We start from the raw sequence: 14,758 nt of genomic DNA, 5'->3' as shown, positions 1-14,758 counted from the left end.
GTTGTACGTCTTGTATTTCTAGTGTCTAGATAAAACAAGAGCCAAGCTCAAACTTGCTATTGAGATTGAAATTCACTATAATATGTAGTAGATTTTTTTTTTTTATTTGAACATGACAGTATGAGAAAAGTTCATTTTTCAAATGCTTAGAAATTATTTTCATTTCATTAAACATTGGTTTCATATTGTTGTTAAATATTGTGCATGTTACAACCTATCAGATTTTTGTCGTTGACAAAGTGGCAAAGAACATATTATAGTAAGTACAGTAGGGTCTCAACATTCGAGAGGGTTCGGTTCAGAGAACCATCATTTATAGCCATATTTGGATATATAACCAAGTCCACCACCATATTGTTGCATAATCCGTCCTTCGGATGAGACGTAAAACCGAGGTCCTGACTCTCTGTGGTCATTAAAAATCCCAGGGCGTTTCTCGAAAAGAGTAGGGGTGTAACCCTGGTGTCCTGGCCAAATGTCCCATTGGCCCTTACCAATCATGGCCTCCTAATAATCCCCCTCTATGAATTGGCTACATTACTCTGCTCTCCTCCCCACTGAGAGCTGGTGTGTGGGGAGCGTTCTGGCGCACTATGGCTGCCGTCGCATCATCCAGGTGGGGCTGCACACTGGTGGTGGTGGAGGGGATCCCCATTACCTGTAAAGCTCTTTGAGTGGAGTGTCCAGAAAAGCGCTATATAAGTGTAAGCAATTATTATTATTATTATTATAATGTGCAACAGTATATAGCGAGTATGGTTACAGGACATAAGTAACCTTCCCTTCTATGATAGTTAAAGTACTAATGCATTGGCTTTAAGTTAATTTAAACAACATTGATCAAATCAACTGAAAGAGACAACAGTAATCACAGACTTAAAATAATCAGCTAAAACAAACAACATGAATCCCTCCACGATATCCAGTGGATGCCTGCACTTTCTCTTTCTGCCTTTATCGCTATTTCCCTGCTCCATGATCATCACGCCCCAGTGTAACGTAAAGGGCAATAAAACTGCTAGTGAGCCTGTAAAGTCGTCTCCAGCCTGTCATTCCCCATGCTGCCGACACAGAACCTGGAGTCTTCATTACAATACAAAAGCTAGACCAGGCTGGGCTGAGGATGCTGGGTAGTGGGTGCTTGGGCAGGAGGCAGGAGCTGGGTTCATCTCAAAGTCCTAGTCTGTTGCGCTGCTAACTCGAAAGTAGCATTTTTCATCTTGGTTTCATCCCGTTCTGCTTTGCTTCCATTCAAGACCCGGTTGGCCAGAGGGAATTGCAAGTAAGCGAGTCTGCGGATCCCCAAGAGTTCAGTTCGCAGATGTCGAGACCCTACTGTATATAGACACTGATCACGTCTTCGAAGTTGTTTCTGAGCACATTAGATGGTAGATTGTGGTAGATGTGGATGTGATGGTGCAGTTCCCATGGATTCTGGATACTTGGTTGATTAATTTTCACCTTTTGTCTTGTTGACAGATGTGACACCCTCTTTTTTAACCAAATGTGGCACCAACAAAACCTTTAATGTTAACGTCTAGCCTTACAACACGTGTACTACTTGACTTTAACAAAGCCACTCAGATTAAATCACAATGTCGGGTGCTGTACACAGTGAGTTATTTTGCTATTAAGAGTTGAAAATAAGAGAACAACTGTGGACTTTGTTTTTCCAATTCAGCAGTTAATTTTTATGGATCTACAGTAAACTTATGACCTGGGTTCTAATTAGTGGGGAGTTAAGTGGGACTGTGGTCCCTTATAAGAGACTAGATACTCCCAATAAGAGCTGTAAATCTCTCCTTCAATTAGGTAAATGAACTGTTCATGTGTAGAGTCTGTCTGCTGCACGATCTTTTGACTCCTGCAGTTGAATCTGCCCTGTAGCATCTTGAAACCTGAGCTGAACTTACAGTAAGGGCTGGAAAGAGCTAAATCCATGCCTAATTTTGCGTTGGCTTCATTTTCGCTATTCCTTAGTGGCTGGACTTGACTCTGCGAAAATCAGACTTTTCAACTTATTCAAAATGCGACACCAAGCTTTTTTCACACTAGGCACTCTTACAGAAGCTCTAACAACATTACACTGAGTCTCTGAACGGTTTTTGAAATGGTTGCACAAGGGTTTTTGTGACCGACAAGGTCCTATGTCTTCAGGAGCTGCTTATTCCTGAAGTCCCAGGACACCTCCATGAGATCGGCCAAACTCTGACTCTCTGGCTGTTCCACAACAGCACAGCTGGAGCTTTCTGCCAACACCTAACCCCTGTGCCAGTGTCTGGGAGGGCACGGCACGGCCTTTTTGACTGTGCTTACCAATGCTTTGGCTATTTTATATTTCGAACGAGAGGAGTTTCTCTTTGTGAGCAGGCAAAGGGAGGTCTTACACAGAAGATGCAACATTAAGTCCAGCAATAACTTTCTTCAGTAAACAATGAAGGATTTCACCTACAGCTTGAAAGCTCTTACTGTGGAGAACACCAGGTGTTGCCAGCAGCAGACTGTGGCAGTCAGAAACAGCTGATGCACGCTGATCATAAAGAGCATTTTTATCGCTCCTGAGCAAATGCACAATCACCTGTCTTTCTTGGCTAAAGTTACTGCCATGCAGAAGAGGTGTCTGCTGACATGTTGATGAGGAGGTGCTGATTTTCACAGTGGCATAACTTGCCTTGTCTGTCGGTAAATGAAAACCTCACATCCGGGCGCACTGTATTTCATCACACTGATCTGTATAGCTGTCATTGTCTATCCACGCTCCTCCTCCTAATCGTCTTTTGCCTTTCTCTAAAGAGATCAGGTGTTACAGAAGTGCCACACTGTGATCTGTATGTGGCTGTTCTTTTCTGGTATTTGATCCGTAATGTAATTATTGAAGCTTTGGGTGTCACAAGGGCTATCACTGTACTGGAACTGGTGCTAGAGAGCTGCAGTAATCATGCTGTTTTATAAGAAATCCTCTCCATTCTTGCCTTTCCTGTCTGTGTTTATCCACAGCCAACTCTCACGCCTCCCTCCCCCACTCATCCAGACTTCCCAGGGACTAAGTTATTCTGAGCGGGTGACATTGATCAACACACGATATCAGATTGGTCCACCATTATAAACTTCCTTTCTCCAAACACTGTCTGTTGGAATCCCTCTTTACCTTTTACTCTGCATCGCTGTGTGGTGCACACAAGGCTGGTCTGTGTTCGATCGTTCCCCTTGCTGGCCCTCATTAGCAGGAGAGTCATTAATTAACGTGGCTTAATTAGGAGCTGTGGAAATGGGAAGGGGGCTATAGAATCGCGAAGGAGAGAGAGAGACAGACAGATGGAGGGGGAAGTAGGCGTGGAAAAGAAGCACAAGAGAGGTCGAATCTCGGGTTCGTTAAGGGAGCAGAGCATTGTGAAAGAGGGGAGGGAGGGGGGGAGCAGTGTTGGAGATGGAGGGAAGGTTTGTACAGTCTTGGGGGGGCTGCAAGACTGTCTGACTTCTTTGTTTCAAATGTATGCAGCACTGAGAGACCAGGACATAATAAAACTGCTCACCTGTTTTCATTTCATTTCTGTTCTTAAATATCTTTTGACTCTGGGTTCTCTGGTTAAACAAACGGAGGCAAGAACAGTTCTTCATATTTTAGGCTGAAGCATCCATTATGTCCACCTGCAAAAGACAAAGCATAGGCCTACACAGACGAAATCCATTCTCTGAATTGTCTGTTATGGGCTATAAGTACCTGTTGTTTCCTTCTGTGTTAACTTGGACCTTTCTTAAAAAACCTACCATGTGTGGTTGAAGATTGCTGCTATGCAATGTGCTATATAAAGTGAGGAAACCAGTTTATATGCCTCAGAAGAGCATATTTTCCCACAAGTATCAGTCTGTGTTCTTGCTGGAGTGAATTGTCCCTTGGTATATAAGATGTGTGCTGTATATAGGGCACCTATTTCAGCCTGGAGCTCAGGGACAGGAATCTCGCTTCCCCCATGTAATTCTGTAGCTCACAATGAAGAGGGTTGACTTCCTGCTTGGTTTGACAGCAGTTTCTCTGCCCTTTGCTTCAAGTATGCTGCCCTTTGGATATGGGTTGTATGTGCTTGTAACTCGGCTGTTCTGTGCTTGTTGGGTTTTGCATAGTTTCTCTGTGCTGTGCATTCCACATTAAAAAATGTTCCTCCACTTTGACCTCATCTTAACTGAGAGAAACCGGGAGAGGTGGGGGTTTGTTTTATCGTATAGGTAGGGAGTGGGGTCTGGTTGGCTCTGCCTTTCCTCTCAAAGCCCACGTATCCTTCCTTGAATATTTGGAATTTCTTCTTGAGGATTACTACAACGTTTTGTGTTCCGCTGTGTTGGTTTCATCTCAGCTGCCCAAAAGGGAGACATGATTTGTTTCACTTTATTTCAACATCTTCAAGCAGGTCCCCTTCACTGACCCTGAAGCCCATGGTTTCAAGGTTGTTTTAAGCAGATTCCTATTATACTGTCAGGTTATCAGCGATCAACCATTCATCTTAAATCCTCTGTGCTTTCCTGTGGGTGACTGAGCAGAAGAAGCTAGTACATCTTTGAGAGAAACGTTTATTTTGAGAAGCTTAAAAAAAAAACTGTGTTATGGCGTGTTCCTGGGCCCGTTTCTCAGAATAGCAGGTTACTGATAAAGTGCCGAAGGAGTAATTATCACTGGGCCTCTCTGCTGTCTCAGAGCTGGCTGCCTGCCTTAACGAGTTCGTTAGCGCTAATTAACTGAGAGTGGCGGGGAATTGTCTCTGTCAGTTTTAACAGACAGACAGATCTCTCTTGCAGCCTTCTGATGAGCAAGAGCTCAACATTGTTCTTTGTGGAAAGAGCGAAATGATGGTTAAGCTGCAGAGGAGTGTAGGGAGGTGGGCTAAAGTTTATTTGACACAGCAGAGCACTGTGAAAGGTGAAGCTCAGGTGATCACGTACAGTACTTCCCCGTCACAAAATGCATCAGTGTCCAGGCACTGGAGCTCTGTTTGAATGCTGCTATAGTCCTGTGTCCCCATAAAGACATGTCATTTATACCGATGCTGCTGAACATATGTTTTACTGCTACTCACCTCAAGATTGTGTGATGCCAGTCTGGCAGTAAATTTGAGATAATCTTTATTGCAGAGTATTTGTAAAAGAGAGGGAGACAGTGGATAGAGAAATACGTTTTCCCATGCAGTTTGATGGAAACAGGCAGTTTGCAATGTTGTTTTTTCTGACTTACTGACCTGAAGTTTCCTATTTTTGCTAACGGCATTTTATTTAGAAATAGCACTAAACACGTAGTGTTTCTCTCTTTCCCTGTCTGCTTGCCTGGGAGACAATTTGCTTTTTTACTGGCTGTCCGTAATTTTACAGAAGGCCTGCAGCCTTGAGGACAGGGGCAATGTGAGGTTGTCACTTAATCCCAAGGCACTTCAAACAGTTCTCTACTCTCGCTCATTACAGTGCTACTAAACCAGAAAAAAACAACGACTCAGACCGCAAAGAAATGAGTGTGAGGTGCTTCATAAAACCCATTTATTTCTGAACTGCTGGCACTGGAGAGAACATTAAAGAGTTTTTTCTCCTAAATGAAAAACAGTTTCTGGTGAAGTATGTATCATCTAGAAACAGCAGGGTGTTTCAATGGCTTTTCAAAATTCCATGTATTTTTTATTATGAATAAATGTGCGATCATGAACGCATAACATTCGCACTCCTTCCCAACAGACTATGATCTGATTGGGGTTGTGGATGGACAGTGCTGTAAACAAAGGTTAAGAAATTGGAGGGTTTCGCTTTTTTTTTTACAGTGATGAAAATCAACTGCTGTCTGAGGGGAGCGATTGACAATCTGACATGGAGTTTGTGTGCCTTTTTCAGTGGGGCCTACAGTATAGGCGTTCTGCAGCTATATCAGCAGGCGTGAGCCAGGCCAGTACCTGGATGGGAGACCTTCTGGGAAAACCGAGGTCCCTGCTGAAGGGGTGTTAGTGAGACCAGTAGGGGAACTCACCCTGCGGTCTGTGTGGATCCCAGTCCAGTGAGGACACCATACTGTAAAAAAGGTGCCTTCATAAAACCGAGGTTCTGACTCTGCGATCATTCAAAATCCCAGAACATTTCTTTAAAGGAGTAGGGGTGTTACTATGGTATCCTGGCCAAATTTCCCCCTGACCTTTACCAATCCTGGCCTTCTAATATCTTCATCTGTTCTCCTTCCCACCAAGAGCTGGTGTGTGGTGAGTGTACTGGTGCACTTTGGCTGCTGTCGCATCATCCAGGTGGGGGCTACAAAGTTGTGGTGGAGAGAGGAGTCCCCATTACCTGTAAGGCGCTTTGAGTGAAGTAGCCAGTAAAATACTATATAAGTGTGAAGAATATTATTATTATTGTTGTTGTTGTTGTCTGTCCTTATCTTGTTGTACAGGCTGTCAGGCATTTGTTACATTGCTCACATCCTACAGACACTACCGTACATGTCCACATGTCCACAGCCTCTTTAAGAGACATCTGCACATAACTGCACAAAGGGCGTTTGCATGCAAATTAAAATCACAGACTCGCTCACACATACACTTGCAGTGCTGTGCCTTTGCACAGGCAAGGTGTGAAGCATTAATTGACACCCCCTTCAAAAAAACCTTGCACCTGCGGTCATACACCTTTGTCTGAAGTCTTGGGTGACTGTGTAGATGCATGTCAGCGTGTTTAACCAAGACTTTTTAATGCCTAGAACCCAGATTGTGTCTATTTTCCCTCTCGCCTTAAAGACTCCTAGCAGGCACCCTCTGTAAAGGATTGGTTAAGGAACTGTGAAGCAGAGATTAAACACAACGAAAACCAAGGTGGTTTCTGCAATCGGAGAGCAGGAAACCGTGGCAAATGTGATGTGATGACAAGCTTAGAGACAGCTGAGATAAAATGCCACGCAAGGCGTGCTTTTAAAGTTAAGTGTGTCAAATTCTAGTAAAACGGTGAAGCATTGTAAGACTTGATGTTGAGTTCCATCGAAACACGAATCTCAGTGAAAGCTCGCTGTTTGGACAGGAAAAACAGAGTAAATTCCTGCATTACCCTGGTAATCCTATACTTCAGTGTCATTTTTTTAAGAAGCGTGAAAAGGAATAATGCAGGAATGAGCTGTGGGTGTTGTGTAGGGAAGGAAGACTGGCTCTGGGGGCTGTGTATGTTTGTGTGAGTGTATCTGTTTCATACCCACTGGCAAACTGCACCCGGTTAATCACTTGTTCCCTGCACTGAGCCCGAGAGCTCAGCAGGCAGATTGACACCACCTGAGATCTTATCTATCTGTACAGAAGCACCAGGCACTTTCATTGGGGTGGTGCAAGTTTAGTGCGCATTTTATTCCGAGAATTGTTTTTTAATCAGACTCTAAAGTCCTACCCACTTATAAACGATCAAAAATGTATGTCGGTTGTCACAAAACACATTCCGCTGAATCCGATCCAGGACTACAAAGTGCTCGGGAGACAATTTTTAAGGGCTTCTCTGTGGAGACGTGGAAAAAAAAATAAGCCTTAAAGATACAGTAGCCTCAGTTTAACACCTTTAGAGGGTTTGGAAATGTTTTGCCAGGTCTATTATTTTCTTAATGCTGTAACACATGATTCTTTGAAACATGATGGACAAGAAGCTGAAGTGCACCATAATCTAGGTTGAAGTGCACAAGAGCACATTTATTGTCCTGTACTTCGCTCCAGACTGCTGCACTGCTGTTGTAACACAGCAGCACAAAATAAAACAGTGTGACACGAACAATAACTTACTGACAAGGCACTCCAAATACATCTTAACCCATATTTTATCCGTGCATTTGTTGCATTTGTTTTGTGCAGATAAAAATGCATTTGATAAAAAAAATACAATGACAGTTTTATTTAATCATTGTAATCTCTAAAGCTGATGACTGCAGTCAGATCTTAAAACAAGTTTTCTGCCAAACTTGTTCGCTTTAAAAAGCGTTTTCGGGGTGGACAAAGCTTTATTTATTGCGTTAGAGTGGTATAAAAGCATGCTACAGGTTGGACAATGAAGCATTGTCCTGCAGAGTCTGCAGGAAAGTGACTAAAACATACCGAGGCAAATTTACGGAAATCGTGCTGTTTTCTGGATTGTTTCTTAATAGTTGCAATAAAAAAATGGGCTTTATTTTCCAGCCAGGTTTCAAAAGCTTGATTATTACAAGCCAATTGCTCTCTGTGATTACAAAACCACTTAATATTCGTTTTAGAAAGTTAATGTCGTTGTAAAAATACAACAGCTTGTTCATGTATGCCACTGTAATTAAAAAAAATCGAATGTCCTGAATCCCGAGGCGTCATTTCGTTCATGTCCTAGGCGTCGATAATGCCTCGGTTTATCGTTTAGAAACGGGCGTTTCGTTTGGTGGCTTTCCAAAAGCAGGGAGGAGAGCCAGGGTTTTGTGGGTGTCAAAAAGAGAAGCGGAGAGAGGTGTTTACTCGGAGCTATCCGTTACATTACCCCGGGCTAGCCTTGATGACAGTAAATCACCTGTTGGCAGAGGTGCCTGAAACGGGGGACAAGTCTGACAGCTTTTGCTCAATACCGTACTGTGTCGGCGGCGGGGGCGCGCCCGAGTGCCTGTGAGGCGGGGGCGCGCGAGTTCCCGCGCAGCTACGGGTGTGGGCGAGCCTGGGCGACGGGGGCGGAATTGTGTGCGCGCTCCCGAGCCGCCGAGTGGAAGAAGCACCTACAGTACGCGCGGTGCGCTCAGTCGCGTCCGTGTGGGCACTGAGCAGAGACCGAGGTAAGAGGACCTGAGTTTACTACGTTGCAATACTGCTTGGGGGGGTTTAAAGGGACAGCGCAAGTGCTCGATAATAAGAAAATATCGACAGCGTTGGGGGGCGAGGGCTGTGAAACAAACGATTTCAAAAGAACAGAACTCAGCAAAACGCCAACAGAAGCTTTGTTGATGGTAGGTTATGGAGAGCAGCATAAATGCCGAAAGGCATCTGAAAGCTCGATAAATGAGCACCAAACTCTCATTTGCTGCGTTTATAATTGGTCTCAGTTTTGTGAGGGTCACGACTGTTTCATACTTTTCGAAGTGCATCACTTAGAAATTGTGGTCATTATTGTTGTTGGAAATGATGTCAGTGCTGCTCCCAATGGATGTTATATCGTTCTCCTGTCAATACATTAAGTTGAGTTACTGAGAACGGGTCCTGATTCCACTTCACAGCTGTGTGCGCTGAGCATAGACCTCACTCTCCTCCTATATGCAACGTCCCTTATATAATGCCTAAAGCGGCTTTGCTCTAGGTGCGAATTAAGAGGTTTCTCTGGAGAAATGAAATTACAGCGAAAGCTGCATTATGCGCTGTTCTTAAGCCCCAGTGGCTAGGTTTGAGGGATGCAATTTCGGTTAATGACAGTCCTGTTGCTATTGCTGTTGAGTTGATAGCCTAGTGTGTTTCTCTTCAATACTGCTAAAAACATGCCGAGCGAACTTCATTCGCGCATATAAATGTACAATGATAATCACACCATCCATAGTAGCGGAACAATAACGAGAATCAATTACTGTAATATCAATTGAAAAATTAAATAACGCTCTCAGGTTTTAGATTGGACACTGGCAGTGTAGCTAATAAAGTAAAGAGTTCTGCCGTGCAGTTAAACTACTTTGTTGCTGGTAGTTCTGGATAGTTTCTGGGACTGGGTTATCCATCTTCCCAGGAATGCTGTTTTAGTGGAAACCCGGCTCAGGGTTTCAGGTGCAACATTAAAAACTGTAGCATGCAGGAACTCATTTCCAATATGGGCAAGTTCTTGTTCCTTAGCAACCTGTGCAATAAACTGGAATTAAAAAAATTCTCCTTCAGTTATTTTAGTTTTTTTAAGGCAGGGTGTATCAGAGGTCTCTGGGAATTTTCAAAGCCTAATCCATTTTAAAACACCTCTTCTGAATGTTAGTCTGATGAAAAGCAGTGGGGTGCTAATTGAGACCTGGGTTCAGTTTTGCTATATCACATGCAACACTGTCTAGATCTGCAGTACCTCAGGCAGCAGTAAGGGCATCTGCCTTAGCGACACCTCCTGTTTCCTGAACTGATCTTGTATCTTCAGCGCCCACAACACTCCTCTCCCTGCTAGATTACGTCAGTATTTGAGCTGCAGCAATAAGATTATTCAGTGTTTCCGAAACCTTGTAAACCTGGAGACGTCCGAGATTGACACGTCGTCTGATATCACTGCATGTGCCGGTTTGTTAAAGTCTGCTGTACTTTCCAGGGATCTTTTGGGTACTCTCCACATGCTCTTGATGTTTAGAAAGGTTGGCTTATTTTGAAAATACTCAGTGCTGAAACTCTTACTGTATATTTCATTGCGCTCATAAGCATGTAGAATTATGAACTGCAGGGCGTGACATATAGAGTTGTGGTTTTAGAGAAGCTATTAACCCTGCAGTTGAAGTCCCAGTACCTACATCTGTGTTATTGCCATCCATCTTAATATCGCTAGTGTCTCATGTCTTGTTCTGTATTACTGTGGAAAGGGACAGCTAACTCCACTGAAAGATCTGTACTGCGCTGAGTGCTGTTGGGTCTTGGTCACCTCAGGTTAAAGGACTGACAGACATTTGTTAAGCTTTTTTTCATTTTATAAATGGTGATTTACTTTTGGAAAACAAGCTGAATATTTTTTGCCGTGACCTCTTAAATCCGTTCTAGCGGGAAGAGATTGGATAGAAATAACCATGTTGCATCTCCCTCTCCTCTCCCCTCCCCTCTCCCTTCCTTTCTCCTCTCTCCCTGCCTCCGCTTGTAGATAAGACCTGGAGCCCGCGGCCTGCCTGTGAGCAGACACTCGTTCTCTGAACAGTTAATAAATAAGACAGAAGAGAGCATGAAAGAAGGGGGCGATTGGTCAGGCTGAATGTGCTGGTTATTGCAGATGAGACTTCAGAAAGTATTTGACTCCCGTTTGTGTGTGCTTTCAGGTATGCCTGTGTGCACCTGCACGAGTGGGGGAGTTTGATTTATGATGCACTCATGCTGCGTGAGTGTGCATAGCTGTGTACTTTGTGCTGACAGTGGTACATGTGTACGGTTGTAAACGGGGTGTGAGCGAGTGGACACTTGTGTGCAGTGGCGCAGTGTATGGTGATGGGCACCACTACTCTGCTGGAGTGTTTCGGTCGTCCCAGGAGACCTCCAGCTCAGCAGGGGGCGCAGCGACCTCATCGCCTTGTCAGAGCCTTCCAGCCAATCAGGTGCTACCCTGAGATCCAGCCATGCCCGCGGCAATGTATGTATGGGAAAGAGAGTGGGGGGGGGGGGTGAATTGCTTGGGGGGGTATAGAAAACAAAGGGTTCTGTTGTTGGGTGTACATAGACTTGCATGTTTTAAATCATGTGAAAACAATTGGCCTTTTCTCATTCCATATGTCCTTATTTAAACCAAGCTTTTGCCTATAGAGTCAACAAGCTTAATTTGCTACTGTGACCTCTCCTCGTTCAGAGTCTTTTCTGATTTACATGTAATGTTTGAAAGAGGGCAGGGATGGGGCGTTTTGATGTCCTTCACTCGATCCCTCCCGTCTTCATCTGTTTTCTCGATCTCTTTCTTGTTCTCTCTCCCCTCCCCCTCCCCCGTTTCTCTCTTCAGTCCTAATTCCACTACTCTGCCACACCCTGCTCTCTGATGGTCTCCCTCCATCTCCCTCTCCCCCTTCTAATCCTTTTTCTTGTTTTCCACACAATCCCCCCATCTCGCTACGCTAATCTCCCAGACAGGCCCCTTCAATCCTCTCCTGTTCCTGTCTGTTCCTCTAACCCGTCTCTCGCTCTGCTGTCTGTCCCGGTCAGTCCCGCGAGTGAACGGCCACTCCAAGGCAGAGCGCGCGGCGCGGGACTCAGCCATGGGCTACGACAGCGCTTCCATGATGAGCAGCGAGCTGGAGTCCAGCTCCTTCATCGACAGCGAGGAAGAGGAGGACGCCAGCAGGTCAGCATTCACCCATTCGTCCGTTATCTCGCCACCTCGTCCAATTTAGGGTCACAGGGGACAGGTCGCAGGCCAGCAAGAAATGGGTACACCCTGGAAGGGACACCAGTCCATTGCAAGGCACACACTGGCCAGTTTTCCCAGACGCTTACCACTATGTCTTTGGACTGTGGGAGGAAACTGAAGCACCTATAGGAAACCCATGCAAACACAGGGAGAGCATACTAACTCCATGCAGACAGCACCCTAGGTCTAGAATTGAACCCAGGGCAGTAATGCTAACCACTGTGCACCGGTTCTGCCTCGTCAGCATTCATGTCACTGTTAATCCATTTCAGAACATATAAAAATCCTGATTAAACATTCCCACTGCCATCATTCTCCGGTTGATCCTTCAACACAAATATCAATTCAGATTAGACAGAATTCATTCTCTGCTATTAAGTGTGCAGAATATAATCAGTTCTTTGAAACCAGTTTTACTGTTCACACAGCTGTCAGTTTTTATTATTGCTGTTAATAATCTCCTCTAGGTTTGTAGGGAGTTCGCTGGGAACTGCCAAACTAGATTAGTATGATCACGATGAATGCAACACAGAGGGGAATGAGCCTCATTCTGCTCAAGTGCATTCATAATTGAAGAGACAGGAGTTGTTTTACACAGAGTGTGGTGGGAGCGTGGAACAATCACCTGGCCATGCTGTCAAAGCCAGTTCCCTGGCTCCTTTAAGGAAACAACTGGCTGAGATCCCAGGCTCAATTATCTAATAGCTACTAAATGAGCGAGATGGGCGAAATGACCTCCTCTGGTTTGTCGCCATGTTTTTGTTCTCATGTCCTGTATGTTCCTGTGCTCACTGTCACCCTCGCTCATTCCCCAGGCTCAGCAGCTCAACAGAGCAGAGCTCTTCCTCTCGGCTGATGAGGAGGCACAAACGCCGCCGGCGCAGGCACAAGGTTGCCAAAATCGACCGGGTGAGTGAGGACCCCGCGAGCCTGAAGCATTGACGTCTCGCACGGCTGGCCCAACAGCAGATCTTTCAGCCGGATCAGAGAAATCTTCTTAGATCAGCTGGAGTCCGAGCATTCAGCTGCTGTGCTCCCTGTTTATACATCTCCAGCTGATTTACCACCACTAAAGCAAGAATTCTTACTTTCTTCTGATGGGTTGGGATACAACTGATTTTTAGCTAGCATTGACCATTCTCATGGTCTCTCCTGCTTAGTTTTTACATCTGTATGGCGCTTGGGTATATTTAGGTTTCAGCTCAAAGGGGAGAATAGAAACTTTAGTTTTTGATACTGTTGCCTAGAACTGTGCAATTGTGGCGATTGGCAGGCAGTGTTAGACTTGGCTGAGGGTCCATGTGTGCCTTTTGGGGGATCAGAGGGTCCAGGCAACTTGTTGTCCTGATTTTGCGTGCTGGAAGATAGCGTACGCCGTGCAGTAACGAGTGAAGGTGTTTTCTGCGTTGGGTGTTCGTTAGGATGTGCTCTCGTGAGCTCATGCTGTCCGACCCCTCTCTCTCTCTTTTCTCCTGCAGTCGTCTTCGTTCAGCAGCATTACTGACTCCACCATGAGCCTCAACATCATCACTGTTACTCTAAACATGGGTAAGACCTCCTCCTACCAGTCGTCCTGCCTCTCCCCCCCCCGCCCCCCCCGTCTGCTGCCAAGGAGTCAGAAGCCAGCTTGCTCTCACAGCAGTTTTATCATCAGTGACGTCTGACAGCATGTTGAAAAGTACCTCAACAAGATTTGTGTTTTTGTTCTATTTCTGTCTCTCCCTCTGTCTTGTAGAGAAATATAATTTCCTGGGGATTAGTATAGTGGGACAGAGCAATGACCGAGGGGACGGGGGCATCTATATTGGCTCCATTATGAAGGGGGGATCTGTTGCAGCCGACGGAAGAATCGAGCCAGGAGACATGCTGTTACAGGTAAAAGCTCAACGCTCATTGTGCCCCTGCTCGAGGGAACATAGGCTGTCAGATTCCCCAAATATATTTGTACTACACATCGGACAAATGGACGTGGATACAAGGCTCTGGGCATTTGTGAGAATTCCAAACCTGTCATACCAGAAAAGATTTTCGTGAGGGTCAAGTGTCTCTTAACTGCGAGGGCTCAAGTGTGCCGGTGCAAAAAAAAAAAGTCATGCTGAAAAAATTCCTTTGACGAAGTTCTGGCTTGCAGCTCAGGTTGCCGGATGGTGCAGTTGTTTTGATAGATAGATAGATACTTTATTGATCCCGTGAGGGAAATTGCAGAATTTTGCTGTTTGGGTCTCCCTCAGCCACCTCTGTTCTGTGCCTCGGGCAGGTCAACGACGTGAACTTTGAAAACATGAGCAACGATGACGCCGTCCGAATCCTGAGGGAGATCGTCTCCAAACCCGGGTGAGCGGACGGTGCTCCTTAACGCACTGGCTGTCTGTCCTGATCGTGAGAGACCCTTAAGGAGGAACGGCGGCCCCCCATTTCTCAGACCAGTTATTGAATCTCGGTGCCAAAATAAATTCATCAACGTTATCTGAAAAAAATGGCAATTGGACTTTGTGGAAGTCCTGTAATTCGCCATGCTGTCGCAAACTCGCGTTCCTGGGAATGACGTGATGCAGCCCTCCCTGCAGTGGTGGCTAATGTAATGTAATGTGAAGTACCAGCGAATAAGTACAGGTTGTGCAGCTGACATTTCGCCGCAGAAATGTTCCAACATGATCTGCATGCAGAGTTAACAAACAAGTAGTATTTGTCGGCAAAACAATCTGAAAATCGA

The 14,758-nt window shown here is 45.2% G+C and overlaps 1 protein-coding gene across 4 annotated transcripts in view; it reads left to right on the top strand.

Annotated features, from left to right (window-relative positions):
* The window catches only part of LOC148642004 (segment polarity protein dishevelled homolog DVL-1-like), a 48,543-nt gene that overhangs the window by 23,371 nt on the left and 10,414 nt on the right, over positions 1-14,758 (top strand). For 2 of the 4 annotated variants that reach the window (XM_088617264.1, XM_088617265.1), the window contains exons 5-9: positions 11,841-11,979; positions 12,861-12,954; positions 13,524-13,593; positions 13,781-13,920; positions 14,303-14,379. In XM_088617264.1, the coding sequence (XP_088473390.1) occupies positions 11,841-11,979; positions 12,861-12,954; positions 13,524-13,593; positions 13,781-13,920; positions 14,303-14,379 (520 nt within the window). Of the gene's footprint in view, positions 1-3,476; positions 8,774-8,802; positions 11,281-11,840; positions 11,980-12,860; positions 12,955-13,523; positions 13,594-13,780; positions 13,921-14,302; positions 14,380-14,758 lie in introns of those variants that run through there. The other 2 variants (XM_088617266.1, XM_088617267.1) reach the window with 2 other exon arrangements.

Source organism: Lepisosteus platostomus, chromosome 23, assembly GCF_059453375.1.
Source record: "Lepisosteus platostomus isolate fLepPlt1 chromosome 23, fLepPlt1.hap1, whole genome shotgun sequence".
NCBI lineage: Eukaryota > Metazoa > Chordata > Actinopteri > Semionotiformes > Lepisosteidae > Lepisosteus > Lepisosteus platostomus.
Note: the sequence above shows the minus strand (reverse complement) of the source record. Positions and strands in the feature narration are given on the sequence as shown.